The sequence below is a fragment of the Narcine bancroftii genome, chromosome 4 (assembly GCF_036971445.1).
Source record: "Narcine bancroftii isolate sNarBan1 chromosome 4, sNarBan1.hap1, whole genome shotgun sequence".
Classification (NCBI taxonomy): domain Eukaryota; kingdom Metazoa; phylum Chordata; class Chondrichthyes; order Torpediniformes; family Narcinidae; genus Narcine; species Narcine bancroftii.
In genome coordinates this window covers 230,672,135-230,695,795 of record NC_091472.1, presented here as the reverse complement: position 1 = coordinate 230,695,795, position 23,661 = coordinate 230,672,135, and the positions used below count along the sequence as shown (strand labels likewise).

General features: G+C 43.9%; 1 protein-coding gene across 4 annotated transcripts in view; it reads right to left on the bottom strand.

The window, feature by feature from the left end:
- Window positions 1–23,661, bottom strand: part of LOC138761700 (protein S100-B-like) — a 39,363-nt gene that overhangs the window by 1,332 nt on the left and 14,370 nt on the right. For 2 of the 4 annotated variants that reach the window (XM_069934280.1, XM_069934278.1), the window contains exons 2-3: window positions 21,112–21,267; window positions 13,307–13,476 (exon numbers count right to left, since the gene is read on the bottom strand). In XM_069934280.1, the coding sequence (XP_069790381.1) occupies window positions 13,330–13,476; window positions 21,112–21,249 (285 nt within the window). In that variant the 5' untranslated portion in view covers window positions 21,250–21,267 and the 3' untranslated portion in view covers window positions 13,307–13,329. Of the gene's footprint in view, window positions 1–13,306; window positions 13,477–21,111; window positions 21,271–23,442; window positions 23,636–23,661 lie in introns of those variants that run through there. The other 2 variants (XM_069934281.1, XM_069934279.1) reach the window with 2 other exon arrangements.

Below are 23,661 nucleotides of genomic sequence, written 5' to 3'. Positions count from 1 at the left end.
CTTAGGCTCAACAGGCTTTGGTGAGGGATAGTAGGAGTTGAAGTCAGAAAAGGCTACGCTATTCGAGGAACAAAAAGGATTCTGCAGGTAGGCACAGGTAAGGGCAGGTTTTAGATATCATACATTTTGTCCCTCTAGTCATAAACAGAGGGAATGGCAGCCAAGACGGGAATGCTCCTCTTGCAGAACACGAGTCGTCAAGGATGCCAGCAGGATCCCTGATGACTTCATCTGCGAGAAATGCATCCAGCTGCAGCTTCTGACAAGCCGAGTTAAAGTATTGGAGCTGGAGTTGGATGAACTCTGGATAATTTGGGGGGGAGAGGGTATGATAGACAGGAGTTGTAGTGACACTACAAGAGGGAAAGGGAACAGGCAGACAGTGCAAGGCACCCCTGTGGTTACTCCCCTCAATAACAAGTATACTATTTTGGTTACTGCTGGGGGGAATGGACAACCAGACACAAGCCATGGCAATCAGGTCTCTGGCACAGAATTTGGTCCTCTGACTAAGAAGGGAAGGGAGGAGAAGAGGCAAGCTGTAGTGATAGGGGATTCCATAGATAAGAGATTCTGCGGAAGAGATTGAGAATCCCAGCTGGTATGTGGCTTCCCTGGCGCCAGGGTCCGAGATATCTCGGATTGAGTTCATGGCAATCCCAGGAGGAAGGGTGAGCAGCCATGTGTCGTGGTCCATGTAGGGACCAACAGCATGGGTAAGAAGGTCCTGCAAGGAGACTTCAAGAGGTTAGGTGCTAGGTTGAAGGACAGGACCTCCAGGGTTGTGATCTCAGGATTGCCTCCTGAGCCACATGCTAGTGAAGTTAGAAATAGGAGAATAATGCAGCTTAACATGTGGCTAAAGAGATGGTACAGGAGGGAGGGCTTCATGTTTCTGAATCATTGGGCTCTCTCCTGTTCCAACGGGATGGTTTACATCTGAACTGAAGGGAGACTAGTAGCCTTGCAAGAAAGTTTGCTAGTGCTGCTCTGATGCGTTTAAACTAGATTTGCAGGGGGAGGGGAACCAGAGTGCCAGAGCAGATAGAGGAGTGGAGGAGGGAAAAGGTGATGTGAAAATTCCATCTGCCACTTTCAGCCCATTTTTGCAACTGGCCCAGATCCCTCTGCAACCTTGGAAAATTAGAAGTTAACGGAGTGTACGTGGTGGAAATTTTCTAAAGTGCATCTATTTGTAGGAAAAGAAGATGATCTTAGAGCATAGGTTGGCATGTGAAATTATGATATTATGATCATTAATGAAACTTGGTTGCAGGAGGGACAGGACTGGCAGCTCAATGTTCCGGGCTTCATTGCTTCAGATGCAATGAAATGGGGAAGGGTGAAAGGGGGAGGAGTGGCATTGTTCTTCATGGAAAATGTCACAGCTGTGCTCAGGCAGGACAGACCTGAGGGCTCATCTTCTGAAGCTGTATGGGTGGAGCTGAGGAACAGGAAAGGAATTTATGGGATTGCATTAGAGACTTCCCAGTAGTCAGCCAGAATTAGAGGAGTAAATCTGTGGAGAGAGAGCAGACAACTGCAGGAAACCTAAGGTTGTGATTGTGGGGGATTTTAATTTTCCACATATTGACTAGGACTCCCATACTGTAAAAGGGCTGAATGGCTTTGGAGTTTTCTAAATCTATATATAGAGGTACCATCTAGAGATCCAATACTGGATTTCCTTTAAGAGAACAAGACGGGACAGGTAACAGAAGTATGTGTAGGGGAACATTTTGGGTCCAGTGATTATAATGCCATTATTTCAAGTTAATTATTGAAAAGGATAGGTATAAGCCTTGGGTTGAGATTCTAAATTGGAGAAAGGCTAATTTTGAGGTAATGAGAAAGGACCAAGAATGCATGGATTGGAAGAAGTGGTTTCAGGAAAGGAAGTGCGAGGTAAGTGGAAGATCTTCAAAGGTGAAATTCTGAGAGTAGAGTTTGTATGTTCCTGTCAGGATTAAAGGCAAGGTTAGTAGATGTAGGGAACCTTGATTTTCAAGGGATATTGGGGATCTGGTTTTGGAAGAAGAGAGAGGCGTACAGCAGGTATAGGCAACGTGGAGCAACTGAGGTTCTTGAGCAGTATAAGAAATGCAAGGAAAACCTGAATAAAGAAATCAGGAAGGCAAAAAATAAGACATGAGGTTGCTTTGGCAGACAATGAGAAGGAAAATCCAATGGGTTTCTACAGGTATGTCAAGAGTAAAAGGATAGTAAGGGACAAAATTGGTCCCTTTGAAGATCAGACTGGTTGGCTTTATATGGGGCCAAATGAATTGGGGGAGATTTTAAATGTTTTTTGTTCATCAGTATTTACTCAGGATACAGGCAGATAGTAGTGGGAAGTAAGGAAAACAAGCAGACAGTTCAAGGAACCTTATACAGATTAAAGAGGAGGAGATACTTGCTGTCTTAAAGCAGAAAAGGGAGGATAAATCCCCAGGGCCTGACAACATATTCCCTTGAACTTTGAGGGAGAAATTGCAGGGGCTCTGGCAGAAATATTTAAAATATCTTTAGCCATGGGTGTGGTACAGAGGATTGGAGGGTAGCTCATGTTGTTCCATTGTTTAAAAAAGGCTCCAAAAGTAACCCTGGAAATTATAGGCCAGTCGGTGAGCCTGACATCAGTAGTAGGTAAATTATTGGAAGGTGTTCTAAGAGATCAGATGTACAAGTATTTGGATAGCCAGAAACTGATTAGGGATAGTCAATATGACTTTGTGCATGGTAGGTCATGCTTAACCAAACTTATACAGTTTTTTCAAGGAGGTTACCAGGAAAGTTGATGAAGGAAAGGCTGCGGATGTTGACTACATGGACTTTAGTCAGGCCTTTGACAAGGTCCACGTGGGAGGTTAGTCAGGAAGGTTCATATGCTGCATGTTCATGGTGAAGTAGTGAAATGGATTCGACAATGGCTGGATGGAAGAAGTAAGAGAGTAGTGATGAATGATTGCTTCTCAGACTGGAGCCCTGTGGCTAATGATGACCCTCAGGAATCGGTGCTGGGACCCATTATTGTTTGTCATCTATATTAATGATCTGGATAATAATGTGGCAAATTGGATCAGCAAGTTTACAGATGACAATAAGATTGGAGGTGTTGAGGACAGAGAAGAATGTCTTCCAAGGTTGCAGAGGGATCTGGGCCAGCTGCAAAAATGAGCTGAAAATGGCAGATGGAATTTAATGCAGACAAGTGTGAGGTGTTGCAATTTGGAAGGACAAACCAAGGTAGAAGATATACGGTAAACAGTAGGGCACTGAGGAGTCCAGAAGAACAGAAAGACCTGGGTATATAGGTACATGATTCTCTGAAAGTGGTTTTTCAGGTGGATAGGGTTGTAAAGAGCTTTTGGCATATTGGCCTTAATAAATCAGAGTATTGAGTACAAGAGTTGGGATGTTATGGTGAAGTTGTATAAGACATTGATGGGGTCATATTTGGAGAATTATGTGCAGTTTTGGTCATCTAATTACAGGAAAGATATCAATAAGATAGAAAGCGTGCAGAGAAGATTTACTAGGATGTTGGCTGGACTTCATGAACTGAGTTATAGGGAAAGGTTAAACAGGTTTGGACTTTATTTCCGAGAGCGTAGAAGAATGAGGGGAGATTTGATAGAGGTATTTAAAATTTTGAGGGGAATAAACAGATGGGCTTTTTCCACTGAGGGTAGGTGAGATACAAACCAGAGGACATGGGTTAAGAGTGAAAGGGGAGAAGTTTAGGGGGAATGTGAGAGTGAACTTCCTTACACAGAGAGTGGTGAGAGTGTGGAACGAGCTGCCACCTGAGGTGGTGAATGCGGGCTCATTTTTGACATTTAAGAAGAATTTGGACAGGTACATGGATGGATAAGAGAGGCATGGAGGACTATGGACTGGGTGCAGGTCAATGCGACTAGGTAAAAAAAGTGGTTCAGCATTGTCTAGAAGGGCCAAAGAAGCCTGTTTCTCTGCTGTAGTCTTCTATGTTTCTATGGATAAGAAGGATTTGAACTAAATGCAGGCAAATATGACTAGCCCAGAATGCCAACATGGTTGGCGTGGATGAGTTGGGCTGATAGGCCTTTTCTGTTCTCCATGACTCAGTGACTATAAAATGATCACTGAGCTGTGGTGGTGAAGATCCAGGTCTGGCCAAATATCCCATTTGGAAAATGAACATCCAAATCAGGGCACAGAGCTTTGATGTGAAGCTGGAGGTTGGTGGAACTGCCTTTAGCTGCTGCCAAAATTCCAACCATGAACTCATCTGGAATAAAAAAAAACTTGAATTGTAAAAATCCGCCTGGTTCAGCGACGTCCTTCAGTGAAAAGAATCCACCATCATTGGTTAATATGTATCAAGGTGAGGCTCAATTTAATTGGGGATGGAGAATAAATAGAGAGGTTGCCAGAGACAGCCACCTCTGACTAAATCATATCCAAAAGAGAGGAACAAAGGCCAACAATCAGGAATCAGATGTGCCCCAAAGACATTTGGTAAAATGCTGCTTTAATTTGACATGGCTCAGAGGAATGAGGTTTTGTCCTTGAGGTAGAAGGTTCAAATCCTACATCAGATCCAACTGGGGGAGGGTTGGTGTTTTCCAGATGAGACGTAATTCTGGCAGGAAGATCCAATTGCAATATTTTAAAGGGGATTTATTTATCACTCACAGTGATGCCACTGAAACAGATCATCTGTTCACATTGCTATTTTGTGGGAGTTTGCAGGGCATAAATTGAAAGAACCAATTCCTTCACTGCAAATAGGAACCACCTGCTGAAAATCTGTCTTTGCTTCTCATCTTTGGGACATCCTGAGACTATGAGCCATGTGACATAAGTTTGTCTTTGATGCTTTAATTTTTCCAGAGAATTTGATGCAGCCCTCGATCCTAGTGTCTGCCGACTCTCATGTTTAATTTTGGGAGTCTCAGGTTGAGATTGTACCTGGGACCTGATCAACAAGGTAGCCAATTCCTCTTGGCATCCATTATTGGCTTGTTCTTGCTGGGGCAAGACTATTTTGGAAATTTGCTTCAATATCATAGGGGAGAGACAATCAATCAGATTACATGGGACAACAAACTTTTACAAACTGCTTGGTTCCTGGAATAAAATTGGGGATTATGATAGACAATTTCAAGTTGAACACAAAGGCAATTTCAGACTTGCTGCCTCACATAGGAAGTTGGAGAAACATTAAATGAACTTTTATTAAATTTAGCATGTTTAATCGCATAATGTACCTCTGAGCCAAGCTCTCAGGTTGACTGCACATGTTGCTCAGCAAATGTGAGGAGCCCAGGGTTTGTCCTAGTCACTAATTTTTCAACTGAAGGAGAGCTCATTGGCTTTCTTAATATGTGCAGTCATGCAGCATCTTTGAGCCTTAAGTGTATACTTGCCACAAAAGAAACAAAATGTATCACAGCTGTTGGGACATTGACAAGATATTTTCTGCTGCATTACTCTTCCTGAAGACAAAAAATGCTATTGTTACATACAGGTAGTCCCCGACTTACAACCTATATGACTTACGTCCATCAGCACATGCGACCAAATTTTTAAAAAAATATTAAAAGTATATAAAATTTACGCAGTTTATTTTGTATTTTACAAACTATAACAGGAATACAGGGCATGTAAGAGCTAAAATGTGTATACTTACCTTGTTAGTCTGTATTCCGGGATTCTGGGGTTGGGCGCGACCATCTTGATTCCGGCGTGAATGTGTGAGTCTTTGGTAGTCGCACGTGCGGTTGGTTCATGTATTGGAGTTCGTGTGGCACATGGTAAGAGTTGAGAGTGCAATTTCAATATCATCAGGGCTCTTAAATCTTGCACATACACCTACTGAACTCCAAAATGCGAACCCACCCAAGGCTCGCGCAAGTGCCAATTGAAGACTCACACATGCGCACAGGATTCAAGATGTCCGCATGCAGCCCCAGGATCCTGGAATGCTGACTACAAGGTAAATACGGACCAGAATGTGAAAAGATTTGCCAAGTTTGATCAACAATTCTATGATGAAAAAGAGATTTAATTTTAAAAGTTTGCTTTAAAACTTCGGTACTTATATGCGGGTACAATTCCGACTTGCATCCATTCTGAGATACAACTGATCCTTTGGTCCCCATTATGGACATAAGACCACCTGTATACTCATGATACTAGTGCCTGAAGAGCATGAGCATCAACATACAATCTGTCTGCATCTATCCTGACTAAGTGTGCCCAGGTCGAAGACAATACTCATAGACTTAAAATATGTCAGGAACTCACAAAAACCGGTGGCATCTAAAAAACCATTGCGTGATGTGCTGGGGAAACCTTTCACCGTGTTCGTCATTGACTGCGCCGAGATCAGTGGGGATGAAGTCCAAGGGCGAATGCAGAAAATGAATTTTCAATGACACTTTGTGGTTTTGTATGCCTGAAGCAGACTTAAAATATGACAGGAAATCACAAATATTGGTAAAACCTAAAATAAAAAGTACATGATAGGAAAATTTTAAGATGATTTTTGTGATCAGCAGCTTAAAATCCATAAAATACACCAGGGAAAGTGTTCAGGTCGCAGAATCTTCATTGTCCAGTGTTTTATAAGTAGGGTGGCCAGACATCTGGTTTTAGGCTAGACAGTCTGGCTTTTGAGGACTCTGTCTTCCTTCCAGCACCACTTGAACTGGGCATTAATTCATCCTCATTTGGGGGTGTAGACCCTACACCCCTAAATAGAGGACAAATTAAGGAGCAGAAAGGGCACTTACCTGTTAGATGCGACATGCACAGCCATGCGTGCGATGAGGGGGAATGGTGATGGCAGCGCATGATGTAGCGGCTGGTGCATGCACAATGAGGGGGAAGTGTGACGGCGGCGCACGAAGGTTCATGCCAGGTAAGCTTCCCCCATCCCTCCCCTCGCTGAGAGAGTTTCTGATGCTGACCTTGGATGGCCTCCATTTTGGTAAGTTGGAGATGGCCGCCCTATTTCTAAGGCACTGATGAGACCTCACTTGGAGGATTGTAAGCAGCTTTGGGCTCCTCATTAAGAATGAAGAAGGTTCAGAGATGTTCTCAAGGATGATTCCAGGAATGAAAGAGTTATCATATGAGGAAATGCTCTTGTACTCATTGGAATTTAGAATGAGTAGATATAGAAAGGTTGTTTCTCATGGTTGGGGAGTCAAGGACAAAAGGGCACAACTTCAGGATTGAAGGGCGCCGGCTTAGAACTGAGATGTGGAGGAATGACTTTAACCACAGGTTGGTAAATCTGTGGAATTTGTGGCCACAGGCAGTCACGGAGGCTAAATTATTAGGTGTATTTAAGGCAGAGACTGGTAGATTCTGGATGAGCCAGGGCATCAAGGGTTATGGGGAGACGGCCGGGCAGTGGGGCTGAGCGGGAAAATGGATCAGTTCATGATTAAATAGTGGGGCAGACTCGATGGGCAGAATAGCCTACTTCTGCTCCCATGTTTTTATTGTGCCACAGGCAGGACACTGGGAAAACGCAGCAGGTCAGGCAGCATCTGTGGAGATAAAAAGTTTGGGTTGATGTTCCAAGGGGAAAGCCTGTATCAGCACTGAGAGGAAAGGGGAAAGATTGCCAGGCATAACACTTGAGGCAACAGTGCACATGCATTCCCAGTGTTTTTCCTGAAAATGTCTGTCTAACATTAACCCATTAAGAGCAGTGAGTGATCTTTTGAACTGGCCTGTTACAATTGTCACGGGAAGAGCATTCCCCGGGTGGAACCACAGGTGTTGCCATGGAGATCAGGTGCCATGGGGATGGGTGCGCATCAAAGCCTGGCGTGCTGCAATGGCTGTTTAACCCAGGAGGGACTTTTGTTCCCCTCCTTTCAGCTGTTGTCAAACTGAGGAGGTTGTTCACGCATATAGCTTCTCCTGCCTGCAAATGAACTAGCACGGGTTCTGGAGTGTGCTGTGGAAGTCGCATCCTACACCAGATTTCCATCGAGCTTGGTAATGAACAAACTGTCTGTGGGGTCATGGGGCACGTTGAAGAGGAAAAACTCGTTGGTGCGCCAGCTGCCAGCACTAATGAGTTTCCCTGGTGTGTCAGACCCGATTAATTTTAAGCCTGAGTTATCCTGAATAAGAAATCTGTGACATAAGGACAAGTCCCAGTGAAGGAAGAGCTGTATAAATAACCTGCTGATTGGATATTGCAATGCTGTGTGCAGGCACTCTTAAGCTTTCACCTCTGTCATCCATACTTGAATCCTATACTGAATGATCGGATGAAACGTTCTCATTTTTGCTGGTTATGAAGATGCTAAATATAGACCAGGGTTAGTGATGTCAGAACACTGCCTATGAATATACCAAAAAGTAGTCTGCTCCTCACTCCCACCAGTCGCCTTCCTGTGGCCACAGGAAGTGCCCCACTTTCCCCCACACCTCCTCCCTCACCACCATTCGGGGGCCCCAAATGGGCCTTCCAAATGGAGCAACACTTGTGAATGTGCAGGGGTCATCCGGTGCTCCTGTCGTGGTCTCCTTTACATCAGAGGGACTGGATGCAGACTGGGAGATCGCTTGGCTGAGCACCTTCTCTCTGTCCGCGTCAATGGCGGGTATCTCCCAATGGCCAACTATTTTAATTCTGCGCAGACGTGTCTGTCCATGGCCTCGCATTGTCAAACCGAGGCCACCCGTAAATTGGAGGAGCTACACCCTCTGGGAGGATTCTCCAAACAGATGCCATTAACATCGACTTCTGTTAGACCACTCCCTGTTCTCTCTCTCTTCTCTATACCTCTGTCCCCTATCCTGCAGCCCTCCCCTCTCAATTCCCTCTCTATTCTCAGTCCTCCCTTTTATTGTTTTCTCTTTAAATTTAGACATACAGCACAGTAACAGACCCTTCAGGCCCACGAGCCCATGCCATCCAATTACACCCAATTAGGTCCACCCAATTGAGATAAGGGAGGGTTGTGCCCATCCTCCATTATCTACCTACAACCTCTTGTCTGTTGGCCTGTGCTCTTCTCCCTTTCCCCTCCACCCCATTTCCCACCCCCCCCCCCCCCATTTTATTCAGGCACCTGCCTATATTTTGCTCAAACCTTGATGGGTCAGGCCTGAAATGTTGGTTATAAATCTTTATCTTTGCTAATATAAAGGACACTGTGTGACCTGCTGAGTTTCTCCAGCATTGTGTTTTTATTTCAACCACTGCACCGGCAGACTGTGTTTCACACCCTGATTATACCAGTCCAGGAACCAACTTGGTCTAATGAAGCAAATGACAGGTTTGGCAGCTTTGTCAATCATTTCAAATCTTCAGCCCAATTCTTTCCTATATCCTCAGTTATAAGGAATTAAAATAGAAATGCATCACTGCAGACGCTGGAAACAAAAGCCGAAAAATGGGACAGGGAGTTGCTTATGGTTACGGAACACTGTGCCCTTGACTGTGCACAACGTGCCAGGCACTTCACTACCATTCAGAGATTGTCTTGAGTTCTGAGTAGGGGTTCTGTTCACTTCATTCACATGTAAATGCTGTTGGTTGGGTTACATAATGCCTATTTTATGGGTAATATTGTGGGGGGGTGGGGTGGGTGAATATTCATATTTCTGGGTGCTGATCACCTTTACTTCGTAATACCTGGGAGATAAATTTCCAAATTTGGTTGTTGAGTGAATACTGTGTGAGAGATGGATGATTCTACTGCTGGCTTCAGTCACTTTGCTCATTATTGTAGTGTCAAATGGGCCATTAACAATTTTGTTTTTTTGCAACTGTGAATGTTTATCTATCCCCGATGCTTATTATAATTCTTTCTCATGTGGTGTGTTTAAGGGAGAGATTGATTAACTGGGGAATCAAAACTTATGGGGAGAAGGCCAGGCAATGGGGCTGAGTGAGAAAATGGATCAACTATCTATGAAATGGTGGGGCAGATTTGATGGGCTGAATAGCCTATTTCTCCTCCTGTATCTTAAGGTAATTTGATTTATTGTTTGATGGTATGTTTAGTGTACCTACGTTGCTGTAGAAAGCAAGAATTCCAGCGCATCTGTACATGGTAATTATGTATATGACAATAAACATTCATCTCACCTCAGGTTCACTCTGAGTCAGAAGTCCCTGGGTCTGAACCCCAGTCTCCAGCTCACAACCCAGGAATTCTCCTCATTGGAACATCAGGTTTACATTAATTTGATGGGGGTTAGAGACCCAGAGTAGAGCACAGAAATGGGGAAGAACAGCCAAATAAATGATGGAAAATGTATCAGTCCAGATGATGGGGGAGAGAGTAAGAGTAGAGGGTGAGGACGGAAACATCAATCGGTCCAGTGGGCAGAACTGGATGAGTCAAGGTGAGGTCATGGGAGGAGGGCCAACTGGGCGACAGATCCATAAAAGTTGGCAGAGAGGATCATATTGACGTGATTTATCGGGATCATTGTCTGCAAAATAGTTGAGGACTCCTTCCACCCTGCCCACTGCACCTTTCAGCTACACCTGTCGGGAAAGAGATACAGGAGAATCAGAGCCAGAACCTCCAGTCTGAGAAACAATTTCTTCCCATGGGCAGTGAGACTGCTGCACGACCGAATGGACTGCTCACACAAATCCTCTGAGACTCCACTGTTGATTAAACAATATTTATATATGTATATATGTACTGCATATGTATTGCTTGTCTGTATGTATGTTTTGCCTGGATGTGTGTTTGCATGTTTTTGCACCGAGGATGGGAGAATATGGGTTCGTCGGGTTGTGCTTGTACAATCAGATGATAGTACACTTGAACGATGTAATATTGATTAGGGTCCAGACGGAGTGTGTGTGCTGCTCTGGTCCCCATTTTATCACAAGCATTTGGTTGCAATGGAGAGGGTGCAGAGAAGGTTCACCAGGATGCCATTGAATCATCGAGCCGTGTGGCAGAGAAACAGGCCCTTGGATCAACTTTGGTTACATAACCCTCAACTCAATCCCATTTACCTAGAACTTTGTTCATAGGCGATGATTCAAGTGCTTGCCCTCCTCCCATGACCTCACCTTGACTCATCCAGTTCTGCCCACTGGACCGATTGATGTTTCTGTCCTCACCCTCTGCTCTTACTCTCTCCCCCGTCATCTGGACTGACTACGTTTTCCATCATTTATTTGCCTGTTCTTCCCCATTTCTGTGCTCTACCCTGGGTCTCTATCCCCCATCAAATTAATGTAAACCTGATGTACCAGTGAGGAGAATTCCTGGGTTGTGAGATGGAGACTGGGGCTCAGACCCAGAGATTTCTGACTCAGAGTGAATCCGAAATGAGATTAACGTTTATTGTCATATACATAAGTACCACGTACAGATGCACTGGAATTCTTGCTTCCTGCAGCAACCCTCACCCCGAGGCAGTCTGTTCCTGATTCCAATCACCCATATTGCCCATTTCAGTTAATGAGGTGAGGCTGGATGGGTTGGGCTTGTTGCCCAGAGGAGGCTGGGGAGGGGTGGGGTGGGATGGCGAGGGGGAGGAAACTGAAAGAAGTGTGCCAGAATTATGAGGGGCAAGAATTGGGTAGATAATGAGCATTTTCTCCCTAGAGCAGAGGGTTATAAGTGCCATCATTGAATCTAAAGGCTATGAAGTCCAAAGAAATTTAATTTAATTTTTAATTGAGACATGCAGCATGGTAACAGGCCCTTCCAGCCCATGAGTCCATGCCACCCAATTACATCCAATTGATCTGCACCCCCCCCCCCCCTATGTTTTTGAAAGGTGCAAGGAAACTGGAGCACCTGGAGAAACCCATATAGACAAGGGGAGAATGTATAACCATCCCACAGACAGCGCTAAATTCAAACCCCGGTCGCTGGCACTGTAGAAGCGTTGCACTAACCCCTACGCTATTCTGAGGAAGAATATTTTTCCCCCAGAGGTGGGGGGGGGTGGGGTTGGAATCTGGAACACTCAGTCTGATGGGTGAAGGAGGCAGAGGGTCTCACAACATTTGAACACTTAAATAGCCAGGGCAGAGAGTGGACCAAGTGCTCGACAATTAGTTGAGCACCATGGATGGTGTGATTCCATCCCACTCTGCTGTATTGAGCCACCATTTCAGACACTCCTTGCCCTGAATTGCTCAAGTGATCCCTCACCCCTTTAGAAGAATGCCAGAGGTTTTCCTGATGTTCCATCAACTGGTTCAGATGGTCATGCTAGTGGGTTCTGTGAGACCAACAGAAGCACAAGATGACTGATGGTCTTACAGCCACGTTGTAACTTACTGGGAGATGTTTCTGAGAGAGAGAGAAAGGGAGAGTGTAGAGCCCATTAGGACCAACGTGATAATTTATGCATCGAGATACAGGTGATCTATGTTCCATGGAGAAGGATACTGTAGTTTGAAAATTCAGAGGTGCAGTCATGGAACAAACAAGAAGTGAAAAGGCAATAGATGCGTTAGTAGGTTTGAACAGGCCCATGTCCAGGGCCTAATGAACTACATTGAACCTCAAATGCCCGGAGGACCTGTAATGAAACAAGTGTTAAGTGCAAGCTCTTTCCTTCCCCTTGTGACAATGTGCCTCCTTCTCCTAAAACCACACAACACGCTCAATTCTCTTCAATCAACCCAGAAAAATACAACAATACTCAGATGACTAGAGTTCCCTCAAAGTTTAAGAAATAATATTGAAATATTCGAACAAGTATGGGAGCCTTACATTAAATACAATAGCGAAAACCTACCGGGGACAAACATTACCTAAGTTGATGGAAGGAGAAGGAAAGAAAAGAATGGGCTCAGTAGAATTTCTGGTGTATTTTTGTTGAATGACAACATTGTCTGACTGGCTTAATGCAACCTAGATTGTATAACTAAAATGGATGAGAGGGGGGGGGGTGGGGGGGTGGCTTGGGAGGAGGGAGGGGGGGGGAGAAAAAGTCACTGTATATGTGTGAAAAAGAAAAAGTGTATATCATGGCTAATGTGATTTATAGTGTGAAAAAAAAATTTTTTAAAAAAAGTTGCTCCATCATATTCGTGGAGGTCATACAACTCCAAGATCCCTAAATTGTGTCCCTATATTTTGCTTCAAATCTCTCTGTTAAATGCCATCCCTAATTCAAAGTGTAAGTTAAAAGTTAGTTAAGCAGGAGCTAACTAAGTTCTCTGGGCCTGCCCTTGGTCATCATTCTTTGATCCTTTGGCAGGTGATCCCCATCAATGGCTCTAAAAACCAAGTTTGATCACTCAATTATAAGCTCATGATGCATAATTGGTGGAAGCAATGAAGAAGCCAAGTCTTACTTTGTTTTTACCACATGGTCCACCTATTCATCCTTCTGCACAAAAAACTCGTGACATGCTGTGGTTACCATGCTAATGAAGGTAACAAACTCCTGAAAGTCACACTCGGCATCACCATCAGTGTCGAGAGTTTCCATCAGCTTGTCCAGGGTCTCTGGGTCCTTGATGTCCTGCAAATTTGGTTGTAAATAAAAGAAAATGCAAGGTTCAAAACCAATCCTCATGCTCACACACACATGTATATATAGACAGAGAAATGTGTGCGCGCACACAGACACACACAAACACAGACAGACACACATACACAGATACACACATACACAGATACACACACACAGACACACACACACAGACACACACACACACAGACACAGACACATAGACACACACAAATACACACACACACACATGCACATACACATGCATACATACACACATGCACACACATGCAAATGCGCACATACATGCACACACACATGTGCATGCACACATACACACATACACACATACAGATGTGCATGCACATATACACACACATGCACACACACATGGACACACACACACACATGCACACACACACATGCACACACATACACATGGACACACATACACATGCATACACACATACATGCACACACTCATGCACACACACATGCACATACACACATGGACACACACACATACACTCACACATGCAAATACACGCGCACACACCCACACACACAGACTCAGATGCATTCAGACACACACTCAAACACCCACATACATCCATACACACCCACACACACCCACACACACCCACACACACACAGACACACACACACTCAGGCAGACACACACACACACACACACATACTCAGGCAGACACACACACACACACACACACACACACACACACACACTCAGATACACACACAATGTAATTCAACATGATTGAATTTTTAAGAGAAATGTGCAGAAACATGTTTTTTTTTATGGGACAAATTTTCTAAAGGTTTAACATTTATCTCCTTTCTTCAGCCCAATGTTGAACAAAGAAACAGATGATTCAAAGATATTGGAGACTTGTCTTGATTACAAATGAACTGAATCCAAGGAATCTTTACATTTTAGCCAAGCCATTTGGCTTGGACTGACTGAGCTAGTCCTGCCACGCACAGCTTGAAGAAGATTTGAAAAAAACACTGCAATTCGGTCGAGGATCTTAGAGTATAACTTTGAAAATATTAGCACAGGGAAAGTAGAAATACTGTACCTTTAAATTCAGTATTACTTCAATGTGTGTTAATATTTGCAGCAATGAACATAACCCACATGTTCCCATGTGGACTTACTTTTAGCTTTGACTCAAAATCAGACTGACCACTAAAGTGGATCACTAGTGCCTGATAGTATGATCAAAGTGGTCAGGAATGACGGCCAAATGCTGAGTAACAAAGAGAAAAAAATATTGGTCACAAAAGCATTGGGACGGACTGATGACACCACAGTTGTCAGGCTGGGTGTCAACTTCTCTGCAGATCTGTCGTGGGTCCTCCATGTCAATGCAATTATGAAGGAGGCTTGCCAGCAGCTAGACTTCATGAGGAGTTTGAGGACATTTGATATGTCGCCCAAGACTCTTGTAAATTTCCGACTGGTTGCATCACTGACTGGTGCAGAGGTGCCAATGCACAGGACAGGAAAAGATTACAAAGAGTTGTGAACTGACCCAGCGCCATCATAGACACCATCCCTCACTCCATTAGGACTTCTTAAAGAGGCAGAATCTCAAGAAAGCAGCCTCTATCCTCAAGGACCCTTATTACCCAGGCTATGCCCTCTTCTCACTGCTACCATCAGGAAGGAGGTTCAGGAGCCTGAAGACACACACCCAACGTTACATAAACAATGTAACCTCCACCATCAGATTTCTGAACTGACATGAGCCACAGGCACGACCTCACTTTTTCCCCTTTTTGCACTAATTATTTATTCTTAAATATTGTATTTTGGCATTGTAATTTATTGCATTGCACAATACTGTACAATACAGTTGCTGCAAAACCACAAATGTAGTGACACCTGTTTATGGCAGTAAGTTTAATTGTGATTCTGATTCGGAAACATTTGATGCTGAGGCTATGGAACCAACGGGGTTTTATAAAAAACAAACTGCTGCAGGAATTCAGCAGGTCAGGCAGTATCTGTGGAGGGAAAGAGATAGCCACCAAATGGTTGAGAATAGGGTTATTCCACTTCAGTATCTTTATGCTTGAAAATCACATTTCTCTGTCATAACATTCTCTAAACCATGTAGAAGAATACAAGGCAGGAACAACAGAACAGCCGATGACATCACAGTTGTTGGCAATGAGGAAGCATACTGGAGGGAGATAGATCAGCTCGTTGAATGGTGTAAGGACAACAACCTGACGCTCAACGTCAGTAAAACCAAAGAGATGATTGTGGAGTTCAGGAGGAATTCAGGGGAGCACGACCCAGTCCTCATCGATGGCTCAGTAGTGAAGAGGGTCAAGAACTTCAAATTCCTGGGGGTCAATATCTCTAAGGATCTGTCCTGGAGTCTCCACATGGATGCCATCACAAAGAAGGCTCGCCAGTGGCTATACTTTGTGAGGTGTCTGAGGAGGTTTGGTATGTCACCGAAGACTCTCATAAACTTCTACAGGTGTACAGTGGAGAGCATTCCAGCTGGTTGCAACACTGCCTGGTATGGAGGCGCCAAATCTCAGAGGGGTGTTAACTCGGCCTGTGACATCACAGGTGCCAGGCTTCACTCTATCAAGGACATCTACATGAGATGAATCCTAAAAAAGCAGCCTCCATCCTCAAAGACCACCACCACTCTTCACTCTGATTCAGTTTGGTGGGGGAGGGGAAGAAAGGTACAGGAGCCTAAAGACGAGCACTCAGCCGCACAAGGACAGCTTCTTCCCCACTGCCATCAGATTCCTGAATGATCAATGAACCAAAGACAGGGCCTCACTTTCTTCCACGATTATGGTTATTATTATTTTATTTCATTTTTTTATAGTAATGTGGTAAGTTGGTTATAATATCAATGTTTGCACTAATGATGCTGTCCATAAATCCTGATTCTGATTCTGACCCACCATTCAAAGTGATCCTGGCTATGTTAAAATTGACCCCACATCCATCACTTCAGCTGGAAGCACATTCCATACTCCCGCCACTCTATGTCAAGAAATTACCCCCTCATGTTCCCCCTAAACTTCTCCCTTTTCACTCTTACCCCATGTCCTTTGGTCTTTATCTCATCTAACCTCAGTGGAAAATGCTTACTTACATTCACTCTATGTTTACCCATCAGAATTTTGTATACCCCAATCAAATCTCCCTGAATTCTTCTACGCTCTAGGAAATAAAGTCCAAACCTGTTTAACCTTTCCCTGTAACTCAGTTCCTCAAGTCCTGGCAACAGTTAGTGGAGCGGTACGCACAATGCTGTTACAGTGTCAGCGACCGGACTGGGGTTCGAATCCCGCACTGTCTGTAAGGACTGTATGTTCTCCCCATGTCCATGTGGGTTTCCTCTGGGTGCTCCAGTTTCCTCCCACCATTCAAAACGTACTGGTGATGTTGGTCATTTGGTATAATTGGGTGGCACGGGCTCGTGGGCTGAAAGGAGCTCTTACTCTGCTGTATATCTACATTTACATTTAATTTAAAATATAAGTATCTTAGTAAATCTTCTCTGCACTTCTACAATTATATTGATATCTTTCTTCTAGTTTAGGCATCTAAAACTGCACAAAATACTCCCAAATTTGACCTCACCAATATCTTATACAACTTGACCATAACATCCCACCTCCTATACTCAATACTTTGATTTATGAAGACTAATGTGCCAAAAGCTCTTTTTCAGACACTATCTCACAGTGATGCTACTTTTAAGGAATTATGTATCTGAATTCCTAGATCCCTTTGTTCTATCGTACTCCTCAGTGCCCTACTATTTACTGTGTACTTCCTTGGTTTGTCCTTTCAAAATGCAACACCTTACACTTGTCTGCATTAAATTCCATTTGCCATTTTTCAACCCATTTTTCCAGCTGGTCCAGATCCCTCTGAAAGCATTAAAGAACTTCCTCGCTGTCTATAACATTCTTCGATCTCGAGCTACCGAGGGCTGCTTAAGGTCTTTCACCCCTTATGGTGATAGTGTTGGTTTCTAGTCGAAGATTAGATTTTTCATTTTTTTATTTAAAATTGTAACTGAGTGTTTTATGTATAATAAATTTAGTTTACTTTGTGATCTAATTAATTTTATGTGATGTTTTTGAGTCTGAAGTCTAAATTATATTTAGTCTAAAGTGTCTTCTGTTTTACCCCAATGATGTCCTGGTCTCCAAGACGGTTATCTCTTTTTTTTAACTACTGCTCCTTATAACAACTGTAGCTTTAAGAAATGATGAGATGCTTCGCATTTTTATTGATTCCCCTGACCGCGGAGAAAAGTCCTGGCCTCGCTTTTGTCATGGTTGTCTAGGGAGCTGCAACGCCCTCCCAGATAGTTTGGGCTTGAAGGGCACGGGGTTGAGTTGGCCACGCCAGTGTGTTTAGGCAGCCCGTCGCCTCCCTTGTGTTTCTTCAACCGATTACTATTCTGCTAGACAACTCTCTTGTCCAGTGTCTAGTCTTTTGTGTTCGCTGATTTTGTGCTTTGAGTATTTTTTAATTAATTGATGGAAAGCTCTTTGGAGCAACATTCCGTTGTGTTTAAAATGTGCTATATAAATAAAATATTCAATTCAGTTCAATTCAATCTTAGTGTCATCTGCAAACTTGTTGATCCAATTTTCCATATTATCATCCAGATCATTTATGTAGATGACAAACAACAATGGACCCAGAACCGAACCTCGAGGCACACACAAGTAACAGGCCTCCAGTCAAAGAGACAACCATCCATTACCACTCTCTGGCTTCTCCCGTAAAGCCATTGATTACTACTTTGCCATGAATATCGAGTGACTGAACCTCCCATGCGGGACCTTGTCAAAGGCCTTACTAAACTCCATGTAGACAACATCCACAGTCTTTCCTTCATCAATATTCCTGGTAACCTCCTCAAAAAACTCTACAAGATTTGTTAAACATAATCTACAATGCACAAATCAGTCTCTGCCTATCCATATACTTGTACATTTAATCTCTTAGAACACCTTCCAATAGCTCATCTACTACTGATATCAGGCTCACCGGCCTATGCTTTTATTGATTACTTTTAGAGCCTTTTTTTAAACAATGGGACAATATGAGCTACCCATCAATCCTCCAGCACCTCACCTGCAGCTAAGGACATGTTAAGTATATATGCCAAGATTTCTGTACCAGCCTGAGGGAATGCCTCGTCAGGCCCCAAGGATTGATCCACCTTTATTTGCTTTAAGACTGCAAGCACCTCCTCCTCTTTAATCTGTATCAGTTCCATGACTTTACTGCTTGTGTGCCCCATTTCCCCAAACTCTGTGCCAGTTTCCTGAGGAAATACAGATGCAAAAAAAAACCATTTAAGGTCTGCCCCACCTCTTCTGGCTCCATACATAGCTAAACAACTTTGATCTTCAAGAGGACCAATTTTGTCCCTTACTATCCTTTTGCTCTTAATATATCTGTAGAAACCCTTAGGATTTTCCTTCACCTTGTCTGCTAAAGCAACCTCATGTCTTTTTTTAGCCATCCTGATTTCAAACTTTAGTTTTTTTCCTGAATTTTTATGCTCCTCAAGTATCTAATTTGCTCCTTGTTGTTTATACCTGCTGTACACTGGACCCAGAGTGTTTCACTGAACATACTTCTCTCACCTGTCCTGTCTAATTCCCTAATAGGAGAGCCAATATTTCACTCTTTTGTTGGTACAGTACCTCCAAGTCTTTATTTAGAAAATTTTTCTGAACACATTTACCATCCACCTCTTTTACAGGATGGGAGTCCCAGTCAATATGTGGAAAGGTAAAATCAGAACTTTATTTTCCCTGCTATCTCCCTGAAGGTTTGTCTCTCCTATTCTCCCTCACTCTTGGGTGGTCTATAATACAATCCAATTAATGTTCATTGTTCCTTTCATTGTCATGTAATAATACATTAAAAATGTAAACATACATGATTAACTTTTGTTTGCTGTAAGGCAAGCTGCGTCGCCCCTAACAGTAGGAGAAAGAGAAGCAAAAGGGAGATCTTTCAGAGTCACTGAGAGTCTGTGGATTCACCTCCAGCGCTTCCGCAGCCTCAGAGAACTTGATCTGTCGGCAACCCGAGCTCCAGATCCAAACCTCCGACACAGTCAGGAAGCCTTCAGCACCCAAAGCCCTCCAAGAGCCCTTCTTGCCCTCAGCAAAATCCCGGCTCCGTTACATGAATCCCACGAGCCGGTCTGCTGTAACCTGTGCGGGTTCCCTGACTGCAAGTCGCCCACACCCTATGTGGGTGCCTCTGCGGCTGAGACCCTCGCTGGTTTGCTGCTGCGGTCACCGTCCTGTAGGGTCACCTCTTCTGCTTCTCCTTCTCAACGGGGATTGTCCTCCCCATTTCTGGTGCCCTGCACTGGTTGGTCTGCTGCTCTGTGGAGTCTACATCCCCTCGTGGCTGCCGCCCAAGTCCAGGTGCTGCCATCTTGGGCACAAACCTCGCCGTTGCAGGATTTTACTTATAAACATTGTCAGTGACTGTAGCAGGCCATTTAAAGCCTATACAGAGCTGCCGTTATTAGGACCGAGTGGTTGAACCGTTTGGAGCAGCACTGTGTCTCCGCCCTCTGCTCTTCCGTGTCCATACCAGCCATTGCAGCAGCTCCAGTAATACTGCCATTTTTTCAGCATGTGCTTATTCCTTTCCCATTCCTCAGCTCCACCCACATAGCCTAGAAGATGAGCCTTCTAATCTGTGCTGCTGAGCACAGCAGTGATATTTTCCTGATGAGCAATGCCACTCCTCCCCCTTTCATCCCCCCCCATTCTGCCGTGTCTGAAACAACAAAAGCCTGGAACATTGAGCTGCCAGTCCTGCAACCAAGTTTCACTAATGGCCACAATATCATAATTTAATGTGCCAATCGACACTCTAAGCTCGTCTGCCTTGAAACAGATGCATCTGAGAACATTATTTCCACCTTGCACAACAGTTTGCGTTCTGTCTCTATGTGCAGTCTTAACCTCATCTTTCTCCTCCTCCATTCCACTATCTGCTCTGGCACTCTCATTCCCATCCCCACCCCCCTCGCAAATCTAGTTTAAATTCCCCTGGACCAGCACTAGCAAACCTTCCAGCAAAGATATTAGTCCCCCTCCAGTTCAGATAGAAACCATCCCATTGGTACAGGCCCCACGTTCCATGGAAGAGAGCCCAATGAAGCCTCCCCCACTGCACCATGTTAAGCTGCATTATCCTCTTATTTTTAACATCACTATCAAACCAGAGGGTATCAACTATCTGACCCAAAGGTTGAGGGAAAAGAAATTGGAGGGTGAGATGCTTCTATTCGAGTAGGTTTGTGGGATCTGTTAAAGGAAAGCTGTCTTCCTGATACTGGATAGCAGAAGGTATGGAGCAGCAACTAATCCTGCCTCAGCCCTGGTATCCAGCGGTGCTCTGTATCACTGGGTGCTCTTTTTCAGTGTGGAGTTACATTGCCACATAGAGTCGGTGGACATTAAAATTGGCATTTCCTTAAAACTGTCCCAATGCCAGTATCTGGGGACAGTTTCCAGCTCTGTAAACCTTGTCAGCACTACCACCACCCTCCTCCACTTGTTGGGGGGATGTCGAGTTCTACTTACCCCAATGAAGTTGCTGAGCTCGTTGTTAATGAGATTCTTCAGGTCTGCCTTCTTCAGCTTCAGCTTATCGCCCTCCTTCCCACTATATTTGTGGAAAGTTTCAATAATTGTCACCAAGGCATTCTCCAGGTCAGACATTTTTGATGGTGGAAACACCTGCTTGAGGGGAAAAGGGAAGAAAGGGTGAGTTAGCTTTTGATGAAACAAGGGCATCCTTTCACGTCTCAGCATAGACTTGTGTCTCTCCACCTCTCTAATACCACGCACACCCCCCCCCCACCACCGCCCCACCGCCGTCCAGAGTTCTCTGTGCTCCCCACTGGAGGTCCATTACTTTAATTGTTCCCTCACTGTTAACAATGGTTTCAAGACCAGTCCAGATGGGATTAGTGTAGATGGACAAAAGGGTCAGCATGAAAGTGTTGGGCTGAAGAACATGTTTCTGCACTGTACAACTCCATGATCCTAAACACCTCAGTCCTAATCTCTGAGGTTCCACCTCTGCACCTCTACCATCTCTTTTATCTTTTGGGATACTGCTCAACAACTACCTCTCCACACTTTTGGTCAGCTATTCAAACCCTGGAAGCACACAGGAGGTCATGTGGCATCTATGGAGACAGAATGAAATTAATGTCCCAAGCCAATATTCCCACAATGCCTGATAATGTTCTGATTATGATATTTTCACCATTTTCTCTTTTTATCTCATGTTTATGGAAATCTTCAGAATGTATGTGATTAATTACATTTAACTTTACAACAGAGATGTGCCCAAGTATTTTAAGAAGTTTAAAGTGACTATAACTGTGAATCATGTTGGTACAGTAAGAACTTTCCCTTTCCTTTGGAGACACTGGTTTTTAAGCAGAGATGAGTCAGCAAGTTTGCTGATGACATGAAGGTTGAAGGATAATGTAAAAGGTTGTGGTAGGTTACAGGCAGGATGCAGAGTCAGGCAGAAACATGGCAGATGGAGTTCAATCTGGATAAATGTAAAGTGATGCATTTTGGAAGGTCAAACTTGAAGACACATGGTTAATGGCAGGATTCTAAACAGTGTGGGAGAACAGAAGGTCAATGGGGTTCAAATCCATAGATCTTTCAAGGTTGCAGTGCAGGATGATAGGGTAGTTAAGAAGGCCTATGGTATACTGGCCTTCTTTAGTCGGAGGATTGAGTTCAAGAGCCGTGAGATAATGTTGCAGCTCTATATAACTCTAGTTAGATCACACTTGAAATATTGTGTTCAGTTCTGGTCACCTCATTGGAGGAAGGATGTGGAAGCTATGGAGAGGGTGCAGAGAAGATCTACCAAAATGTTGCCTGTATTGGAGAACGTGCCTTATGAGCCAAAGTTAACAAAAGCGAGGGCTTTTTTGTCTGGAGCAAAGAAGGGTGAAAGGTGACTTAATTGAGGTCTGCAAGATTATGAGAGCTTCTGAACTGCACTCTTTCACCATTGGTCTGAGTTGGCAGGAGATTAGAGGAAGTTAGATTGGGGAGAGGATGTCTGACAGGCTACTGAAAATGTCATAGTCATACAGCATAGAACAGGGCCTTCAGTCCAACTAGTCAATGCTGATCAAAATGATCTTCCGGGCTAATTCCATTTGCCTGCATTTAGTCCATATTTCCCCCTCAAGCCTTTGTCATCCATACATTGTCCAAATATCCTTTATGAACACTTTTACTGTGCCCATTTTTACATTGTCTTCTGGCAGCTCATTCCAGATACGGCTAGTCTGTGGGTGAAAATATTCCCTCTCAGATCCCTCCATGCGAGAGCTTGTCAAACATTAAAGGTAAATTTTGCCGTAGATATTACATTAAAAAGCACATGCATTTAGACGGCGACCTTCCCCAACCTTTCTGGAAATGGCATAGCAGGTGAAGCATTTGGGAAGGGTACCTGTAGATATTCAGCGCAGTAACAGTCCTTCCTGGCCCAAATATACCGAAACACCTGCAAACCCTGTACGTTTTTGGCAAGTGAGAGGAAACTAGAGCTCCCAGAGAAAACCCACGCAGGTCATGGAGAGAACAAACCAAATGCTTACAGACAGGACAGGATTTGAACCCAGATCACTGGCGCTGTAGCAGAGCTGCACTAACCGCTACGCTAAATGTGCTAATGCTGTAGAAAATGAGGCCTTGTCCTAAATAGAGAAGGAAGACCACAAATCATGGGTTTAAACCAGCAGAAATAATGTTTGGACTTAAAAAATAAATTTGTCTTTGTGTGAATAGAAATTTATGAGCAGAATAAAATGTTAAATCTTATTTAAGAAAGGGGGCTCTAGTGTTGGAGAGGGTTCGGAGAAGACTTACAAGAATGATTCCTGGAATGAAGGGATTAGCATATGAGGAACGTTTGACAGCTCTTGGAGTCCTTGGAGTTCAAAAGAATGAGGGGGAACCTCATAGAAGTATTTCCAATGGCTTGGACAGGGTAGATGTGGTTAAGTTGTTTCCCATGATAGGTGAGTCAAGGATTGAAGGGCGCCCATTTAAAACAAAGGAATGGAGGATTTCTTTAGCCAGAGAGTA